The 20,749-nt window shown below is 47.6% G+C and overlaps 1 protein-coding gene across 1 annotated transcript in view; it reads left to right on the top strand.

The window, feature by feature from the left end:
* TCERG1L (transcription elongation regulator 1 like) overlaps nt 1-16,034 on the top strand; it is a 49,740-nt gene extending 33,706 nt beyond the window's left edge. Inside the window, exons 7-13 of the mRNA XM_062496300.1 lie at nt 681-769; nt 4,165-4,319; nt 7,668-7,737; nt 8,710-8,845; nt 12,128-12,217; nt 14,351-14,469; nt 15,878-16,034. Of these exons, the coding sequence (XP_062352284.1) occupies nt 681-769; nt 4,165-4,319; nt 7,668-7,737; nt 8,710-8,845; nt 12,128-12,217; nt 14,351-14,469; nt 15,878-16,034 (816 nt within the window). The remainder of the gene's footprint in view (nt 1-680; nt 770-4,164; nt 4,320-7,667; nt 7,738-8,709; nt 8,846-12,127; nt 12,218-14,350; nt 14,470-15,877) is intronic.
* Nucleotides 16,035-20,749: the final 4,715 nt, after the last annotated feature.

Genomic DNA, 20,749 nt, shown 5'->3' on the forward strand with positions numbered 1-20,749 from the left:
TGGAAGGGGCAGTGCTGGCACAGGCCCTCCCTGGGCTCTTTCCTGCCCTGGCTGGTGCCACACTCGGGGCTTTCCCTCATCCCACCGTCCCGAGGGAGCTCTTGGTGTGGGCAGAACGTGTTGGCTGCTTTTGCACTCACGCTGCTCTAAGTGGGGAGGCATTGCAGGAACAAGGGACTTCGGAACAACTAAGTAATGTGATTAACAGAAGCCACTTCGTTGTTTACTTTATGCCTTACTTACACATTTTTAGACTACTGTCCACGTGATCACACATTACTTGATTGGTGCCTTTATTTTGTCCATGCACTTTGCAGGAAATACGGTTGGTTACAATTCAGTGCTTCACTGTCCCCCTTTATTTTAGTTCTTGCAATCTTGGCATTCTGTTTTTCAGCTTCTTTTTTTTTCCCAGTTTAGCACAATTTATGTTTCAGTAGCCTTGACAAATTCCAGAGCGTTTGATAAGAATAACTAAAAATGTCTTGGTGCACCTTGTGTAAACAGAGGCATTTTTAGAATTCCCATCCACGTGTGCTATTCCAGAGGCAGCTGGGTGTCCACAAAGCCTCTCCTGGAATTCTGCCCGCAGGGTGACCCCCTCCAGGCTGCGGGGTGGTGCGCACACCGGGGGCAGCTCTGTGCTTTATTTGCTAACTCATCCCTCTGTGTCCCTCCAGGATCGCTCCTTCAAGCTCCTGAGTGAGGCTGACGGCGCTTCCAAGGGGAGCAAGCCCGTGGCATCCACCCCAGTGCCAGGATCCCCGTGGTGAGGAGCTGCCAGGACCTTCCCCGGTGCCATCCCCATTCCCAAAGCGCTTTCCTGGGCTGGCGCACGGGGACAGCAGTGCCAGGGGGTTCAGCAGCACGGCTGGGCTCCTGCTGCAGCTCCTGGCACTGCTTTTCCCCATTAATTGTGGCCTCAGGGAGATGTGGGAGGCACAGGCAGAGCCTGGGGTCTGCAGGGTGGGCTCTGCCTCGCTGGTGCTCGGCTTGAGCAGAGAGGAACACCAGAATTATTAGTGCTAGTTTAATATTATTATTATTATTATTATTATTATTATTATTATTATTATTATTATTATTATTATTATATTAACATATATTATAATACTAAATAATAAACTAATTATTATTAGTTTATTTATTAGTAATAATAGCAGCATCATTAGTGTTTATCTTCTTTTTTCCTTTGCCTTCAGTCAGAGTTGGGATTGAAGCACGAGAAATGAAGTTTTGTGTTTGTTGTTTATTAATTTCTATTTATAGGACAGTGAGCCCTATAGCACTTCTAGCTAACAAGACAGAAGTGAAAAAATGGAGCTGGATCTTGTTTGTTAAAAGGTCTTTGAAAGGCAAATGGTCCAATTAAAAGTTCATACCTATATTATTTATACTTTTGACCTAATGATCAAATTACTTGTGACCCACAGTATGGCACTTTTTATCTAACTAAAAAATACTACCTAAAGAAGAAGGAACAGGAAGGAAGAGAAAATCTCCGCCCCAAAACCTTTATCTTGTTCCATACTTATATTTTAAAACCCCAGATTCCAAACCCTTCACTATGTGATGCTACATGCTTCTACCCCAACTACACACCAGTGACTGCAGCTCCAGCACTCCATTTTGGAAACCATTTCTAAGCCCTCAGTTCAAAAGCAGTGTTCTTTTGGGGTCAGTGCCAGAGAGCACAGACAGTTCAAAACTCCCAGGCTTCAGGGCTCCAACACAGCATTTTGAAGAGAAAATGTTGTTTTTTAGGGCCAGGTCAGGTCTCCTGCAGTCCTTTTGGTGCCTTGCAGGGCTGGTTTTGGTGCAGGGTGTGGCTCATGGTCCTCATTCCATGAGCACTGACAACAGGAGCCGGGTCAGGCTCTTGGGATATTTTGAAATAGAAAAACCTTTCTGCAATTTCTAGCCCGAGTGGTTGATAGAAGGATTTTTATCTCTATTACCCCTATAAAATGGGTTTATATCTAGGGCCTGACACCTTTGCTCCAAGCCTCATCCAGCCTGGCCTTGGACACTTCCAGGGATCCCATCCAACCCTGCCAGCCAAGTCTGTCTCTATTGAATGCCTGAATTTCCCTTTCCCCTGGGAAGAGCTGTGGCATCTCTGGAGCCTTGGCTTGGGATTGTTCCTGCCCATTCCCTGTTCCTGCCCTCGGGGTTTCTGGGGGAACAGATCTTCCCACAACTCTTCCAAATCATCCCAGTTCAGAGGAAGAACCTCTCATGTGAGAGATCCAATGGTTTGTGATCCAAACCGTTGTGCACAAAAAGGAACGTGAAGTATTCATCAAGTATTTATAGGATATGTGCTATATATTATATAGAGTTAGCTAGATAATGAGATAGAAAGGTTATTAAAGATATTTATCACGTGCATGTCACTGATTCCAGGATGCCAGAACTTCCATGGGTTTGTACAGCCAGTTTTATGGGATCTTACCTGTCCTCCACGAGGTGTGTTGGGTTATTTTATGGCAACACCCTGCGCTGAGGGAGCACTTTTCCTGTTTCTAGTCCTTTTGAACCCATCTTTACTCCCTGCTTTCAATAACAATTAAATATCAGAACTTGTAATTATGAAGTTTGTCCCTCCCAGGCTTTTTTGCTTCAGAGACAGCAGGATTTTCCTGCCAGCAGTGTGTGTGTGCCTCAGTCAGAGGGCTCAGCTCTCACTGAGATTCAGGAGGTGCTGGCCTGAGACAGAACAGAAATTCTCTTTGTTTATTTGCATAGAAATTTAGGGATGTGCATCTCCAGGTTTTGAAGGTCTGTTAGGGATGGTGCAGTAGTTATTTTCATATTATTTTGGCTGATTGCAGATGAATGTCAGGACAAGGGGTGGAAGTGCTGCCAGGATGTTTCTCTGGCCAAGCCCAGGGGCTGTGCTGCTGCTGCAGGGCTGGGACATGTCTGGCAAATCCCAAACACAGCCCAAATTCCAGCCTAAAGATTTGGGATAGCTGCTGTGGTGGGGCCTGGCTGGGGTGCCATGGGAATGGCACAGGGATGTCATTGGAATGGCACTGGGATGTCACTGGGAATGCCGTGGGGATGGCACTGGGATATCATTGGGAATGCCATGGGGATGGCACTGGGATGTCACTGGGAATGCCATGGGGATGGCACTGGGATGTCATTGGGAATGCCATGGGGATGGCACAGGAATGTCATTGGGATGGCACTGGGATGTCACTGGGAATGCCATGGGGATGGCACTGGGATGTCATTGGGAATGCCATGGGGATGGCACAGGAATGTCATTGGGATGGCACTGGGATGTCACTGGGAATGCCATGGGGATGGCACTGGGATGCCATGGGCTTGGCACAGAGTTGCAATGGTAATATCATGATGATGCCATGGAAATGGCACAAGGATTCTGTGCGAGTGGCACAGGGATGGCACAGGGATGGCACAGGGATGGCATTGGATGGGATTTGGGATGCCATGGGACTGGCACAGGAGTGATGTGAGGATGGCACAGGGGGTCTGTGGTTGCCCCTTTCCCCTCCAGCGCAGCCGCTGAGGCTCCCACGGCCCCGTGCCATCCCGTGGGATCAAGGCAGGGCTCTCACATCCCCACAGCCTGGGATGGCTTTTCCTGGAGCTGCTCCTCATGGGAGCACCATGCCCTCCCTGGTCCTTGTGCCCTTCCCTGACAGAATGTCTCACCTGCTGCCCTTCGGGGCTGTTCCCTGTGCCCCTGGGTGGGTGAGGACAGAGTTCCCTGCCTGGGGTGCAGGGCAGGGCCCGGCCGGGGTCACTGGGGTGACTGGAGTGTCCCTGGGGTGTCCCTGGAGTGTCACTGGGGTGTCATTGGAGTGTCACTGGGGTGTCATTGGAGTGTCACTGGGGTCACTGGGGTGTCACTGGGGTCATGGTGTGTCCCTGGAGTGTCACTGGGGTGTCATTGGAGTGTCACTAGATTGTCACTGGGGTCACTGGGGTGTCATTGGAGTGTCATTGGGGTCACTGGGGTGTCACTGGGGTGTCCCTGGAATGTCACTGGGGTGTCACTGGGGTCATGGCGTGTCCCTGGAGTGTCACCGGGCTGTCACCGGGCTGTCACCGGGCTGTCACCGGGCTGTCACTCAGGGCACACTCCTGGTCCCTGGGCAGGCTCTAAGGCTGGTTTATCGCTTGGAGCAGGTGTGTAGTCTGGACTGGAGATGACCGGGTGTTCTTCTTCAACCCCACCATGCAGCTGTCAGTGTGGGAGCGGCCGCTGGACCTGAGGCACCGCGGGGACATCAAGCGGCTGCTCGAGGACCCCCCGCACAAACGCAAGCTGGAGGCTGCAGCAAGTAACCAAACCCTGGCATTGTCCCCCTCTCCCGAAACTCCAGCAGCCCCTGGAAGCTGGAGCTGGGCGTGCTGGGTGGAGGTTTGAGCCCTGGGATTAGAGTGGGTGTGCTGGGCAGATTCCCAATGAGGGGGAAATTCGCTGTTTGTTGTAAAATCCTTGTTCTGGCTGGAACGCTGAGCTGGGGGATTGAGCCTCGTCCTTCCTGGCAGTGAAGAAGCAGGTGGCTTCCTCGGGGAGGTGAATCTTTGACGGATGCAGCCGCTCTCAGGAGGCACAGAGTGTTTTAGTGCCCGAGCTCGGGGCGTGCGTTTGGAGTGCATTAGCAGTGCATCACTCCGCTGCATCACTGACCATCACCGGGAGGGCAAATCCAGCTGGGAATCTCCAGTGGGAGCTGCGGTGCAAAGGCTGCCCCGCTCCTGGGAGCTGCCCTGTCCCGTGGCGGTGCCCCTGAGGCTGTGCGCTGCCTGTGCTGGGGACTTCGGTCACCGGGACTGGCTGGAATTGTTCAGTGTTCTGGTTTTGGTGCTGGAAGAGCGCTCACTGTCCTTCAGCTGCTGCTTGCTCCTCAGTGGGGAGGGAGAAAACCCGAGGGGGACAGAAGTGAGACTTCTGTGGTTGTGTCCAGGGCTGTGTTTTAAACCTGCGCTGGGATGGGGGCTCTGCCAGGCAGGACCTGCCCTGTGCCCCCGGCCAGCAGGGATGGGCACTGGCTCTGATCCAGGGGACAGCTGCCAGTGAGCCCCTGCAAACCCTAAAGAACCACTACAAACCCCAAAGAACAACAGCAAATCCCCAGTGAACCCCTGCAAACCCCAAAGAACCCCTGCAAACCCCCAGTGAACCCCTGCAAACCCTAAAGAACCCCTGCAAACCCCTAATTAACCACTGCAAACCCCAATTAAGCACTGCAAACAACAGTGAGCCCCTGTAAACCCCAATTAACCACTGCAAACCTAATTAACCATTGTAAACCCCAAAGAACCCCTGCAAACCCCAGTGAGCCCCTGTAAACCCCAAAGAACTCCTGCAAACCCCAGTGAGCCCCTGTAAACCCCAATTAAGCACTGCAAACCCCAGTGAGCCCCTGTAAACCCCAATTAAGCACTGCAAACCCCAGTGAGCCCCTGTAAACCCCAAAGAACCCCTGCAAACCCCAGTGAGCCCCTGTAAACCCCAAAGAACCCCTGCAAACCCCAGTGAGCCCCTGTAAACCCCAAAGAACCCCTGCAAACCCCAGTGAGCCCCTGTAAACCCCAATTAAGCACTGCAAACCCCAAGGAACCAGCAGCCCGCAGGGAGATAAGGCTGAGCCATTCTCAGCTTTTCTGTCAGCACAAAAGCAGCTCCACGGAGGGATCTCTGTCTGTGTCCTCCTGTTGACACCTCCTGTAATTCCATTTTTCTCTCTGGATTGCCATAGCAGGTGCTTGGATGTGTATTTCTGTGTAATTTGAAGAACTTTAGCTGTAGTGGGTGTAATTTCTCCAAAGCCTATCTGCTGAAATTCGTTCTTCAGGAACAAAACAGAGGCTTTTATTGCAGGATGTGTTGAGAGCTCAGTGAGTTCCTGCCAAGGGATGGCCAGAGACAAAGCTGAGGGTCATTGTTCATGGTCTCTAGCATTGTTCCTGCTCTGTAATTAATTAACAGAAGAGACTAAATTCAGGGCTGATAGGTGCCACTTCAAAAATCTTTTTTTTTTTTTTTTTTTTGCTCAGTTCCGTCCTTTGCATTTATTATCTCTACCACAAAGATTTGCTTCATGCTCCTGGATTTTTATGGCCATGACTTTCATTGTTGTTAAATAGTCTTAATCTTCCCTGCTATAATTGGGCCTTGTGGCTGCTCAGGGTTGGAGCAGATAATAATTAGTATAGATTAGCTCTGAGGTGAAGGGGATTATTTGTTACCTCTTCTCTTAGCTTGTAATCTCCAGTAAATAAATAACACAAACGAGCTCAGTGCTCCCAACAATCCTTCCCACATTTATTTAGCTGAGTGGCTGCTGCTGAGTTTTAATTAGAATTTTCAAATCAAACATCTTAAAACATCTTAAAAATAAAGAAGATGTCAAGCGAAGCTGTCCACGGGATGCTCTGGGCTGTCTCTGCTGAAGGATCAAGTGCTTTTTAAATTCGGGCAGAAATGAAGAATTGCTCATTTCTCAATTACTCCTCCTCCACCAAGGGTTTGCCCCAGGAGGTTGATGTGGCTCTTCCCTCATGGGTTCCATCCCACGGGGCTGGAGAGGAGGGGCAGCTCCTGCCAGGGCCCAGAGAAATTTATCTGCTGTGATCTCGTCCTGCAGCTGCTCAAGGGCTCGCCTGGGCACTCAGCCTGAGGAAGTTTGAATTAGTTGAATTAGTTTTTCCAGCTGATTAATAGAAAATGGACATCATGGAGTCATCAAATCATGGAATGGTTGGGTTAGGAGGGATCCCAAATCCCACCCATCCCACCCCATCCATGGCAGAGACACCTCCCAATTGTCCCAGATGCTCCAACCCCAATGTCCAGCCTGGCCTTGGGCACAGTTGGCAGAATTCCTACTGAAAACCAGTGATGATGGAATTCACTGAATTCCCACAGATATTTTGGACCCTTTGGCACTAGGACAAGAGTCTGAAGCCCGTCCCTAGGAGCAGCCCATGAGTGTTTCCCAGCCCAAGTGCAACGATGTCACTTCTGGCACTGTGTCCTTGGGGCTTTTGGTGAGAACTGCAGCTGGCAGAGGCGAAGAGAAAGCATTTCAGAATTCAGGCTCTGCTCTCCTTGTCTGTGACTGAAAATCCAAGCTCTGAGCCCCTCAAGGACCCGTGTCCAAGCCAGAGCAGGGGCTGAACCTGGCCTTGGAGCTGCTCTGCAGCCTCAGCAGTGTGGAGCCTGTGGGTTCTCCCAGCCCTGGCAGGAGCTGCTGGAATGCTGGGGAGAGCACCCCGAGAATGGCTGATCCCAGGAGAGGAAAGGGGGAAGGAGTTACCCCCAGTGAATCCTTCAGGCTGTCAGCACGGAAATGATTTTGCAGGAATGTCTCGGGTTGCATTTGGAAGGGAAGGGAGGAGAGAGGATCAGGTGAAACAATAATAAGATTTAAAGCAATCATGTCATGAATGATAAATGAGGAATTTTGCTGACTGGAAATGGTCACTTTGTTGCCGTCGCTTCCATTTGGATGAAGGCTATTCCGAGGATTTTATAAAATACTTGTTATTTTTAAAAGCTTCTGTGGGGGTGAAAGCCAGGAAATACCTGAGCAGCAGAGACGAGGGAAGAGAAGTCAATCTGAGGAATCTGTATTCCCATTTATCTCGTTCAAATCTGGTAATGACTTACTTCTTTTCAGCAGACAAGTGTATGAGCTCTTGTCCAGCGGATGAGAATGATGATCTGAGCATCAAAACTAAGAGAAATAAGTAAGTTCTAAAGTTTACTTCTCTGCGTTTAATGGTGGCAAGGGTTGGTACAAAGAAGGGCGAGTTAAATGCAGTTTTTGTTCTGTGTGAGTGAGGGGAGCCGTTCTCCAGGTGTCCAGGATTCTCTGTCTCCCATGGACATCACCCGTTTGTGTCTGGGGAACGCTTCCTTTTCGAAAAGGTTCCAAACAAGGCTGTGGGTTATTCCACAGGCATTGATTAAAAGCTCTCCCTCACTGAAGTGCAGCAGGTTTTTCCCTGCTCTCAGGCGTGCAGGCTCAGAACCAGCTCCAGGTGCTGCTGGTGCTGACTTTCATTACCTTTATTAATTTATTTCCTTTATTACCATGTGTGCCTCACATTCTCCTGAAGCCACGACTGAAAAAGCAGTTCTGGGGCGTGCACACTTCCCAGAGCCACCCCAGGTGTCCTTCCCAGTGGGCAGGCACGGGGTTTACGGTGGATTATTCCAGATGTGCTGAATTGGATCCTTTCTTGTGGCTCTTGGCATGAAACCAAGACCCCTTTAAGGTGGCCCCTCCTTGTCCAGGACTGTATGAAGCTGTTACTTTGCTGTGCCTTGAATTTCGGTGTCAGATCCCCCCAATAGCCCTGAGTGACCGTGGTGCCCCAGCAGGAGCTGCTGCAGGTGCCAGCAGCCCCAGGTTTGGTGCCCAGCTGCAGTTTTGGGGGAAATGCCCATCTGTGAGTGCCCAGCCCCAGGTTTGGTGCCCAGCTGCAGTTTTGGGGGAAATGCCCATCTGTGAGTGCCCAGCCCCAGGTTTGGTGTCCAGCTGCAGTTTTGGGGGAAATGCCCATCTGTGAGTGCCCAGCTGCAGGCATGGCAGCTCCTAGGGCGTCCCAGGGGGGATTGAAAGGATGAAAAGGATGAAGAGGATGAAGAGGATGAAGAGGATGAAATCCCCTGCACAGGTGAGCATTGCTGACCTCTTGTCTGTGTTCCCTGTAAAGAACAGAGGAGTGCCAGGCTGCGGGCCCGGGCGGCGCCGAGGAGGAGCAGGGAGGGGAGGAAGGCTCAGCCACGCAGATCTCGCCGCCCCTGGAGGAGAGGATCACCCACTTCAGGGACATGCTGCTGGAGAGGGGGGTGAGGAACAGCCCTCCCTGGGACACAGAACGCTCCTGGAGCCCTTCCCTGCCTCCGGCTCAGCAGCCAGGGCAGGAACCAGCGCTGGGCTCTCTGTCCCTGAGCCTGGCCTTGGTGACACTGTCGGTGGCAGTTCCCCTCTGCCACCCGTGGGAACTGGGAGCCCATTCCAGACAAATTCCCAGGGATATCCAGAGGCAGCAGCTCTTCCAGCTGGGTCAGTGGGGCTGTGGCACAGCCATGCCAGGGCTCCACAGGAACCCCAAAGGGCAAGAGACGTGTCCTGGGCAGCACCTCCCACCTCAGGAGTTGTCCTGGGGAGCTCCTGAGTGTCCAGCACCACAAACTCCAGGAATTCCAGCACTGGGGAGCCAATTGCACTGAGTGGCCATCCAAAATCGTGGAATAATGAATGGTTTGGGCTGGAAGGGACCTTAAATCAAGGCAGGGACACCTCCCACTGTCCCAGGTGCTCCAACCCCAATGTCCAACCTGGCCTTGGGCACTGCCAGGGATCCAGGGGCAGCCACAGCAAATCTGGGAATTCCATCCCAGCTAGTCCCCAGCCTCCCAGGGAACAATTCCTTCCCAGTATCCCACCCATCCCCACCCTCAAGCAGCATAAAGCCATTAATGCTTATCCAAGGAAAGTTCTGGAGATGGTTCCAGCTGTGCTGAGCTACAGGAACAGGGAATGCTCCAGGTTTGGGCTCAGTGGGGACAGGGAGGTGGAAAACGAGCAGTAGGTGCAGATTTTCTGCCTCCCCCCACACTGTACCCCATCAAGGGAACGTCGTCCCTGTAGGGAAATGCAGCCCAAGGTGCCTGTTGACAGGCACCAAAGCCCATCAAATTTATCCCAGTAATCAGCAGGCTTTAAAGGGGGATAATTAGAGCTTCAGCAGCTCAGCAGTGAATTATCCCCACGCCAGAGCTGCTTTATTAATGCAGCTTGTTATTTATGCTGCAGAAATGCAGAAGGGCCATAAACGAGCCCTGGGTGAGGACTTTTCAGCAGATTGGAACTCGGGGGGCAATAAGTCAAAATTTGGAAGGATCAGGGGTGTTCTAGAACAGGATTCCTGGGTGCTTCTGTGTAAGATTTGCTCCTAAAATTAAGAAATCTGGTAAAATTGGATTTGCTAATGTTTAAAAATGGGGAGAGAAGAAGTCACTTTGCTTTTACCCTGAAGATTTTTGATGTGTCCAGCTCAGCAGCAGCTGCTTGTCATGGCTGAAGCACAGGGAGACCATTAATGCCATTTAAATCTGATTATTTGATGGCTATGCCCTGCCCTTTCCTCCTGGAAGAATGGAAGAGTTGTTGGATGGAATCACAAAGAGCTCGAAGCAAATTGAGTTTTGCCAGTGGAGCTCTGCAGCTTCCTGCAGAAATTAAGAAAAATAAGAATTAAGAAGAATATTTATTACAACATTTTAAAAACAGAGGGGGTTTGAGGGAGCTCCAAGATGCAGCCACTCTTCATTCTGAAGTCTGGGGTGAGTTTCCCTGTGTTAAAATGTAATCTGGATGTTCTTCCAATAAATTCAAATTTTCCACAAAATTCCAAGAAGGAAGAGGAAAAATTAAATTCCTGCTCTCTCTGTCCCACCCAGCACCAAAATATCCATGGTTTTAGCCAGCATTTCCAGGAATTTCTCCCTGCTGGGCTGCTTTCAAGACTTCTGAAAGGATTCCACAGGGTGTTTGTTCTCAGGGAGAATCCCAGGGAGAGAGGGGGATTTGTGTGTGAAGTGTAACTGGAATTAATTCAGAAATACTGGAATTAAATCAGAAATGCCAGGTTATTTTAGGTGACGTTTGCCAAATGTGGGATGTAATAATTGCTAAGCACAGAACCATCAGCTGCAATGATTACGTGATGAATTAGTTGAGCTTAATTAGCTTGGAGCTCAGAGTGCTGGGAACAAGGCTGATGTCCAGGAGGGTGTGAAAGACACCAGGAAAAGAGAATTCCTGGTGCTGGAACCCCCAGAGCTCAGGACAAGGCAGCACAGGGAGGGGAGCTCGGGCTGTGGGGAGGGGTGATGGGGGGACATGGCCTCAGATCCCAAATGCAGCCTGAGCTTTGGATTTCCAATGGCCTCAGATCCCAAATGCAGCCTGAGCTTTGGATTTCTGATGTCCTCAGATCCCAAATGCAGCCTGAACTTTGGATTTCCAATGGCCTCAGATCCCAAATGCAGCCTGAACTTTGGCTTTTCCAATCTCAAACCACTCTGAGAGGAAAACGAGTCCACTTAAAGCCACTTTGCTTCATCAGAGCTTTCCTGCTGGACTGTTAATTACTGCTTAATTATACTCCACATCCTTGTTTTGTTTTTTTTTTAGTGAATTCACTCTTTTGTAATTAGTTGGAGTGATTAGAATATTTTATTTCCTTCGGATTTTTCTGTCGTCAATGAATTAATTCCCAGGAATGCTGTAAGAGCTTCTGAAACAGTGGGAATTGTCCCTGCCCAGGCAGGGGATGGATCTGGGTGGTCTTTGAGGTCCCTTCCAACCCAAAGCCTCCATCATTCTGTGATCCCATGATTCCGTCATTCCATAATCCCATGATCCCATGATTCCATCATTCAATCATCCCATGATCCCGTGATTCCATGATTCTATGATCCCATGATTCCATGAGGCTGGAGCAGCCCTGCAGGATGTGGCATTCCCATGACATTCCCATGCAGGATGTGACATTCCCGTGCAGGATGTGACATTCCCATGACATTCCCATGCAGGATGTGACATTCCCATGCAGGATGTGACATTCCCATGACATTCCCGCGCAGGATGGGACATTCCCGTGCAGGATGTGACATTCCCATGACATTCCCATGCAGGATGTGACATTCCCATGCAGGATGTGACATTCCCATGACATTCCCATGCAGGATGTGGCATTCCCATCCCAGTGGCTGTGGGAATGTGCTGCTCTGAAGGTGCTCCCTGCCAGCTTTCCCTGTGTGCCTCAGCTGGGAGACAGTTCCAGCTCTGGGGTTGGAATTGTCCCTTCCCTGGGAATCGGTGCCAGTGCTGCACAAACAGCCCCACAAAATGACGTTTCCTGCCTGCTGCAGGTTCCTTCCGCCACAGCTGGGGAGCGAACATCTCCCAGCGAGGAGCAAACCCATCCTGGCGCTGTGGGGGCGAGCAGAGCTCTGCCAGAGATTAAAATTCCCCTTGAGGCGCGCCAGGAGCCGTGCCCGGGGCTGCTCGGCTCCCTCCCCGTGCCCGTGAAACGCCGTGACCCTGCTCTGTGCCCCCAGGTGTCGGCGTTCTCCACCTGGGAGAAGGAGCTGCACAAGATCGTGTTCGACCCGCGCTACCTCCTGCTCAACCCCGAGGAGAGGAGGCAGGTGAGTGACCTCTGCCCCCACGAACACCTCCCAGAACAACCAGCATCCTGGAGCACTCGGGAGATTAAAGAATTCCATGAAATTGGAATTTCCCTGTGAAGACTTGTTGAGTTTTTCAGTTGGGTCTGGGTCCTCAAAGAGACAAGAGCAGTTGTTGGATGCTGTAAAGTTTTTTATTGCGTGAATTCACCAGTCTGGAAGGCAAAGAGCTCAGAGAAAGTCCATGGTAAAGAATCTCCCTGGCTTTTCTTTTTCTTGTCTTTCTTATTTTTCTTATTTTTCTTCTCTTTCTTCTTTTTCTTATTTTTCTTCTTTTCCTTCTTCTTCTTCTTCTTCTCCTTCTTCTCCTTCTTCTTCTTCTCCTTCGTCTTCTCCTTCTCCTCCTCCTCCTCCTTATTTTCTTCTTCTTTCTCTTTTTTACTCCACTCCAGGGGATTTTACTCATAAATCATCCAATCAGCTAAAACACAAATCTAAAGCATCCTTCCTACACCTCTCAGAGCTCAATTCTAAAGTACAAAAGTGGTGTCAATCCCTGCACATAATTTTCACATGCAGTTCTATCCATTCACATAAATGGTTTTATTTGTTTTACCTAGAAATGCAAGCAATGTTCTGCTGTGTTTTCATTATGTCTGGAGCTAAGTTACTGAACTTTAAAGTAGGCTTTAGGGCTTTTTACTCTCTTATGGCACTTAAAGTATATTCCTACTTACTTAAAACTAAGCCTTACACTACTACTTCATGTCTGTGGTTTAATATATTTTAATTTCTCTAAAGGCTTTAATTTAATTCTTTTATTTTTCTCTCTCTCTCTGAGGGACTCAGAGAGGCTTCTATTTAATACACTTTAACAGAGACTCCCAGGTTTGGCTCTGCCTGTTGTGGGTGATGCTCACCAGGCTCTCAGTGGGGTTCTGGGGGCTCTGGGAGTTGTTCCCTTCCCACTCAGGATATTCTGGGATTGATTCCCAGTGCTGCCTCCTTGGCCATCAAGTGCTCCAAGGTTTGGTCACAGGGACAGGCTCCCGTCCCTTGGGATGCAGAACAGCTCCTGAGCCTGGGAAACCTGCCTGTATGAAGGGAAATGGTCAAAATTCTTCCCTGAATGATTGGGATATTGCAGAGGCACTGCTGGATTTCCGTGGTTTAGGAAATCTCCCAGGAGTCTGGCAGGATTTGGTGCTGACCCCACTGGACAGAGCACTGGGCTCTCTGCAGGGAGAGTTTTTCTGGGGAGCTCCAAAAGGATGTCGAGTTTTTTATTATTATTTTATATATATTTTACAAAAAAATTACAAATATTTATTAAAATAATTATTTAAAAATACAAATACTTATTTGCTGCCTTGATAATGTTGGCATTAATTTTCACTAGGGGTCCCAAAGTCTGCAGATGAGTCTACAAAATTCAGGAGGGATCTTGCAGAGAAAGTGAACACTGCTGTTCTGTGGTTGTTTCTCTGCCTTAAAAGTTTGTGCCATCCTGCAGAAGAAATAATTTTGAATATTGAATTGTCCATTTTTTAAGTAAACAGGATGAAAAATGAACTGATTCCATTTTGTCCCGTGGTTCTCCAGAGAGCTTCCTGTTGGCATTTGCCAGAGGACTAGGCACATACATCTTCATTTGCTTCCTTTCCAACATTTCCTTTCCTAAGGAAAAAAAAAAAAGTGAAACAAAATAATAAAGAAATACAGGAATGAAAATGTATGAGGAACTGCCAGGACGGAAAGTGATGCTAAAGAGCCTGAGCTGGGAGTTTGGGATTTATTTCAGGGAATTTCAGGGCAAGAACAACGCCTGGACCGTGATGAGTCAATCAAGACACATTCGTTGGAATAATGGAATTATTTTCCAAACCTTGGAGCAGTCAGGGCCCGTGGGCCATGGCAGGGCTGGGACTGGCTGGGCTTTAATGTCCTTCTACCCCAAACCAGTCTGGGGTTAACATAAACACTGCTGCCCTTTGATTCAATGCCCGATTACAGCCAGGACAGAGGGCCAGTCCTTGGAGGTGATGGAATAAAAACTCCTGGACGTGTGGGGAGGGCAGACAAGGCCCTGGGGTTGCAGAAACCCCCCAGAGGCTTTGGCAATGACTCCTTGTCCTGTGTCCCTTCCTTGGCCAGATTTTCGAGCAGTTTGTCAAGACCCGGGTCAGGGAGGAGTACAAAGAGAAGAAGAACAAGTTGCTGTTGGCCAAGGAAGAATTCAAGAAGCTTCTGGAAGAATCCAAGTTATCCCCAAGGTGGGCATTGCCTTAGGGAGGGGTGGGGAGCTCGGCTTTGTCATTTAAGCTGAGCTTTTCAGCCTAAGAATTCTTCATAGCAAGTGGAAGATCCCTGTTCCACTGCTGGGGTGGCATTTTTTTCCCCCGATATTTCCCAGTATTTCGTTGTGTTCCTGGGAGAGGAAATATTCCATCCCTTCCCCTCTCCCTTCACCCTCACAATGCGCAATACTTTGCACAGCACATTTATTTTGTATTCCCGTGTATGCTGTGATGACAGAGCACACATTACTTATGGAAAATCAGTACCACAATGTTCAGCCTCATCTGCATTACACATGCAGGTGTAATTACTCAGAAATTGTATTTAGCCTTGGCGTTTGGTGGAAGAGAAAAATATAATTTCATGAAGTTCCCGTTAATGCCACGCCATTAAATTTGGGGAATGTGTCCCTGCCCATGGCATGGGGATGGAACAGGATGATCTGTGAGGTCTCTTCCAACCCCAAGCCTTTTGTGACTCTAAATTCTGTGATTAAATTAAAATACAGCGCACAAGGCAAAATTTATGTTTTACTTTGCTTTTCAAGTGATGGATCCAGCCTCACGCAGTGGCAGTGCTTAGGGCAGTGCTTTCTCATTTGTAAATTACGTGAAAATAAAGGGGTTTCTATTATAAATATTGTTAAATTGCTGGAACAAAGAAATTACTGTTTTCTCTGATAAAATATGCAGATAATTATTCAGCACGACCTGTGTGGGCACACAGATCCTAAACAGCATGTGGGCTGTAATAACTGTAATTACAAGAAACATTTTACAGCAGAATTAGGAATACTCTGGGCTGATGTCCCACTCAGACTCTGCTCCCAGCACTGATATTCCCAGTCCCCGAGGGAAAAGCTGTGCTGGCCCAGGGCCAGGAGCATTTCACCCCTGAAGGGTTGTGGGAGCTGACTGCGACACCAAAGCACTGAGGAAGCTCCCTTCCCTGCCTTGATTTAGGCACGCAATGAGAGAAATAAATCCCAAATATTTGCAATAAAAAGCAAGGCATCACCTTGGGGAAAGGAGCTGGGCATGCAGCCTGAAAGGCAATGAAGGTAGAAAACCCTGCTAGTAGAGTGCTCGCCTTGAAAATACAAAATCTGCAGGAGTTTCAGTAAAATCTCCCTGCCACGGCTCTGTGAACGTTGTCATAGTGGCTCAGCAGGCTCCAGCAATCCAGTCTCAAATCCCAAAGTTGATCCTTGCTCCTCGCAGCTTTCCAGGTGTCCAAAGCCCTGCTAGCGTGGTCTCACCTTCCTTCATCCCAGATTTTCCATCCTGGTGCTGTCAGACATTCCCAGATTCCCTGATTTTTGGTGCAGGAGCCTGGGGGTGCCTTGGCACAGCCCCAGCTTCCCCAGATCTCCTTTTTCCCCAGGACAACCTTCAAGGAATTCGCGGAGAAGCACGGCCGGGACCAGCGCTTCCGCCTCGTCCAGAAGAAGAAGGACCAGGAGCACTTTTTCAATCAGTTCATCCTTATTCTCAAAAAGAGGGACAAAGAGAACAGGATAAGGCTACGGAAAATGAGATAAAAGCAGCTGAAAGTGGCTACAAAGGCACGAGGCCAGGTCTGTGGCTGCGGGAGGGGATCCCAAGGAAGGATGAAACGCTTGGGGTCCAACAGCACCTCCAGGAGTGGGAGATCCCGAGGGAAAACTGCCTCTGGACGGAGCTTGTGGAGCACCCACCACATCTGGGAAGGCTCTTCTGCAGGAATGGGAAGGATATTTCGTTCTCAAAGAATTAATGTTTCATATTGAAGCTCTTTTTGTACAACATCCCGAGTTTGATGCATTTCTAATTGCCATGATATGTCGATCCCTTAATTGTTTTAATTATGCAAATTACTTGTAATACACACAAGTTATGACTCCGATGCAGATTTATAATTAAGCAGAAGCAGATGCCATCCAGAGCAATCTCAAGGCATTTCCATCATTTCGGGGAATTTTCTCAAGCAATCTTTTGGCAACTCTGCATTTCCACCAAGTGCGTGGGGTCTGGTGGCCTGCAGGACCCGCTCCCGCTGCTCATCCGTCTCTGTCCAGTCCTCTGAGTAGTAGTAATCAGCTATTAATTGTTAATCTTGGTGAAGAGTGTGAAAATCTTGGCACATGTTCCGGTCCAGAACTTCCCCCTCAGCCTTCCAACCCCAGTTCTGTGGTGAAGCCATCCCAGTCGGATTTGGGTTCTGTTCCTGTGCGTGAAGAGTCTGCATGAGATTTTTCTCATCATATTTGTATAAATAAATATTTAACTTTTGTAATTAAGAAGCATTCCAAGCCTGTTTTCAGGGGGATTTCAGGGGAGAAACTTTTGGAAGAGTTTTTTTGTTTCATTGTTGGTTTGTTTGTTTTTTTTTCCCAGACCTCAAGTGGAAAATTCTGTCAGAGTTGGGAGGGGTTTGTTGGGGTGGACTAGATCCTTGTGGGTCCCTTCCAGCTCAGGATACTCTGGGATCCATGAAATAATGGGGAAAGTACCACAGGGCTGGTGGTTTTTACTGGAGAGATGGAAAACCAGAGGGGGCTCCTGCCAGTCATGATTTGTGTGCAAATTCCAGTGAGATCCATCTGAAATCTGAGGATACTGGGAACAAAAGAGTCACTCTGCACAGGTAGGATGTCGTGGCTGGAGGAACAAACATCGGGACATCTCTGCCTTTGTGCTGCTCCAAAGATGCTCTGATTGCAATTTTATTTTTTCCCTCAGGAGACCTAAATCTTAAATTATCGCTCCCTAAATCCATAGATTTCTGTTTTCTTGGAGTGAGGGGGATACTTTCTCTAACTCACTGTCGTTTTCATTTAAGTGTGTGCTGTATATTTTCATAATCAAGATAAAGGAACTTTGGGCTACCTGGGAAAAAAGGAACTTGGAATAATTCAGAGTGGCAGAACGAGGGGGAACGGCTTCCACAGTGCTAGAGGGCAGGACTGGTGGGATACTGGGAAAGAATTCCTGGCTGTGGAGGTGGGGAGGGACCAGGAAAAGGGATTCTCCAGCCTTGGCACCTGTCCCAGGCCACGTTCAGGTGCTCCTTCCCTGACTCCCAGCTACTCTGTGCTTCCCAGCAGGAGTGGGATGGGTTTTGAATGGTTCTTGATGATTTTAATGGTTTTGAATGGTTTTGAATGATTTTTTTTAAATAATGTTTTTGAATGGTTTTGAATGGTTTTGAATGGTTTTGAGTAGGTTTTTTTTTTTTAATAATGGTTTTTAATGGTTTTGAATAGTTTTTAATGTTTTTGAATGGCTTTTGAATGGTTTTGAGTGGTTTTGAATGGTTTTAATGGTTTTTATTGGTTTTGAATGGTTTATGAATGGTTTTGAATAGTTGTGAATGGTTTTGAATTGGTTTTGAATAGTTTCGAGTAGTTTTTTTTAAAAAATGTTTTTTAATGGTTTTGAATAGTTTTGAATAGTTTTGAGTAGTTTTTAATGTTTTTAATGGGTTTTTAATGGCTTTTAAATGTTTTTACTGATTTTTAATACTTTTGAATGGTTTTGAATAATTTTGAGCCGTTTCAAATGGTTTTGAGTGGTTTTTAATGGTTTTTAATATTTTTTGGATGGTTTTAATGGTTTTGACTGTTTTTTTTAATGGTTTGTAATGGTTTATAATGGTTTTTAGTGGTTTTCAGTTCAACCAAGAGCATTAAGAGACAGCCCTGAAACCTCCCCAGAGAGCCAGGCCAGGGCAGCTGCATTTGGGGTTGGTTGGGTGAGAATGAACCCAGGGAATCTCCAGATGGAGCTCGGGGTTTGCCTCCCAGCACAAGACACTGAAAATTAACAAAGCTGTAATTAAAAGCTAAACGAAGGTGGAATGGGCTGCCAAGGGCTCGGGTTTGCTCCTTTTGGCTTCAATACTGGCTGCCAATAAAATGCTAATAAGGATTTTTGGCTAATGGGAGGAGCAATTTGTGTGCTGACATCCTTGGCTGGGTTCTATTAGTGTGAACCCAAGATAAATAGGAGAAAAACCAAAGGTGATGATGTTCTGTGGCTTTTCTTTGCTCAGGTAAAGTGCAGTCCTTAGGGAACACATTGTGCTCAATGTGGGCAATGTGAGGATGTGCAAAAGATGATTTTGGGAGGTTTTGTTGAGTTTGGGATTTTTTTTTTCTCTGCTTTTCAGCCTCCCAACAAGGCTAGAGATTTTTTTAGTGGTTGAGCAAGAGTTAAAGCCATTTTGGTTCTCTTTCTGAAGTACTTTGTGACTGTTTTTTTTTTTGTTTGTTTGTTTGTTGATTTGTTTTGTTCTGGTGGGTTGTTTTTTTTTTTAACTTAGCTCTTCATATTTTTATTTCTTCACTTGGGTTTACTTTGGTAAATATTGCTTTCATCCCATTCCCCTGGGAGCAGATTTCCCTATTGCTGTGATCATTGTTGGGAGAGCTAATCCCGAGAAGAAATGAAGAGAAGTCAGAGAAATGAAAACAAATGACGGCAAAGTCCCCAGGAGGCTCCAAATTTCTTTTTCTGGATTCGCAGCGAGATGCTGCTGTGAGCAACTCCAATTCCTGATTTATGCTCCAGGTGCCAATGGAATGTCCATGCACTGTGCAATGTCCATACACTGTTTCCTTGGCAGTGCCGGTGACTCTGGGAATTGCTGCCTCTCCACTGGCCCTTCCCACAGAATTCACTTTTCTGGGAGCTCTCTGGGATCCAGGCAGCTTTCCCTGGGTTTCTTCCATTTGCTCGTCTTGAGTTTGTTGTGTTTAAAGCCTCCACACTGGGAAGGGAAACTGGGAGAAACTGGGAATGCAGAAGTGATGTTTTTCCTTGGGAAGGGGATGGAGTTTTCTGCAGAGACCTGAAGCTGGCCTGGGGCTTTTCAGGAGTTGTGAGAAGTTCCTCTCACACAGTGAGCTGGCGTAGCCCAGGCTGGGTGCTTCATATTTGTCAGAATTGCTCTGAATGGAACTTTTATCCCCTCCTCTCCTGGGAGGGAAGGAGGGAGGGAGGATCCTAGAAGTGCTTTTTGATCTGTTGTATTTCCTTATCCAGGTGCTCAGCAGGGTTTGGCTCTGGGGGAGAATCAAGGATTTAATTTTTTTTTGTTCTTTTTTTTTTACAGTCAGAGAGAGAGCTGATCCTGTCCTACCACAACCCCATCCCTTTTCCTTCTCCTTCTTTAATATTAGTGAATAATTTGCCAATATTTAACGCTGAGGATAATTTTCAAAGTAAATCATTGAATGGTTTGGCTTGGAAAGGACCTTAAAAATCATCTCCTTCCCCTCCAGTGCCTTCTGTAGCTGATCATTTTGGAGTTAGCTGCTAATAAAAATGAAGGGTTTGATAAAAATAAGGCAAAAAAATCTTTGCCAGTTCACTGAACATTCTCTGAATGCTCCTCTTCTTTCTCAGTTTGTTATTTATTTAGAGGGGAAAAGCCTGTCCTTGTGAATTCTCCTGCTTGTTTAAAGTGCACATTTCAGGCAGCTTTTCAAGGGTGTCGGAGTCTCCAGTTCTTCCAGGAAGTTTCTGAGCTGGAAGGACTCACTGAAATCTTTCCAAATGAATTTTTCCACATTTACCTGTCAGAATCAATTTGGCCATCATTGGTTTTGAACCGATGACACCAGCTGGGGATTAACCATCAAAATTCCCAGATTTGCTGTGGCTGCCTCTGGATCCCTGGCAGTGCCCAAGGCCAGGTTGGCCATTGGGGTTGGAGCACCTGGGACAATGGGAGGTGTCCCTGCCATGGCTGGGGTGGGATGGGTGGGATTTGGGATCCCTCCAACCCAAACTGGTCAGTTCTTTAGATCTCAGATTCTTTACCCCATGAAACAAAATATTTTTAATATATTTCTCCTTTTTCTCCTTTGAAGAGAAAATCCTTTCCCTGGAATCACAGCAAAGCTCTGCTTCTGCTTGCAACAGGCAGTGCCTGCAAAACAAGAACATATTTAACTTTAAAGAGCATTTTTAATAAAGAACTTCCCCATCTGAGGGGGCTGTGATTGTAGGCACGATAAGCTGAGACTTTCAAGGCCTGTGTTTTGTTTGTATTAAAAATAATTTTCCCCTCAGATGTGATGTTTTTCCTCCTAAAAGAATAAAATATTGATTTAATAATTCAGACACAGTCAGCTGGAGGTTGATGCGTCTGGATCTTCTGCACAAATCTCCTTACAAATTGCAGCCGCGTGGTTTTTATGGTTTCATTGTGAAACAAAAGCTGCTCCAAAATTCGCCAAAATATTCTCTAAAACACCCAGTGTAGCTGGGA

This window comes from Cinclus cinclus, chromosome 7 (genome assembly GCF_963662255.1).
Source record: "Cinclus cinclus chromosome 7, bCinCin1.1, whole genome shotgun sequence".
NCBI lineage: Eukaryota > Metazoa > Chordata > Aves > Passeriformes > Cinclidae > Cinclus > Cinclus cinclus.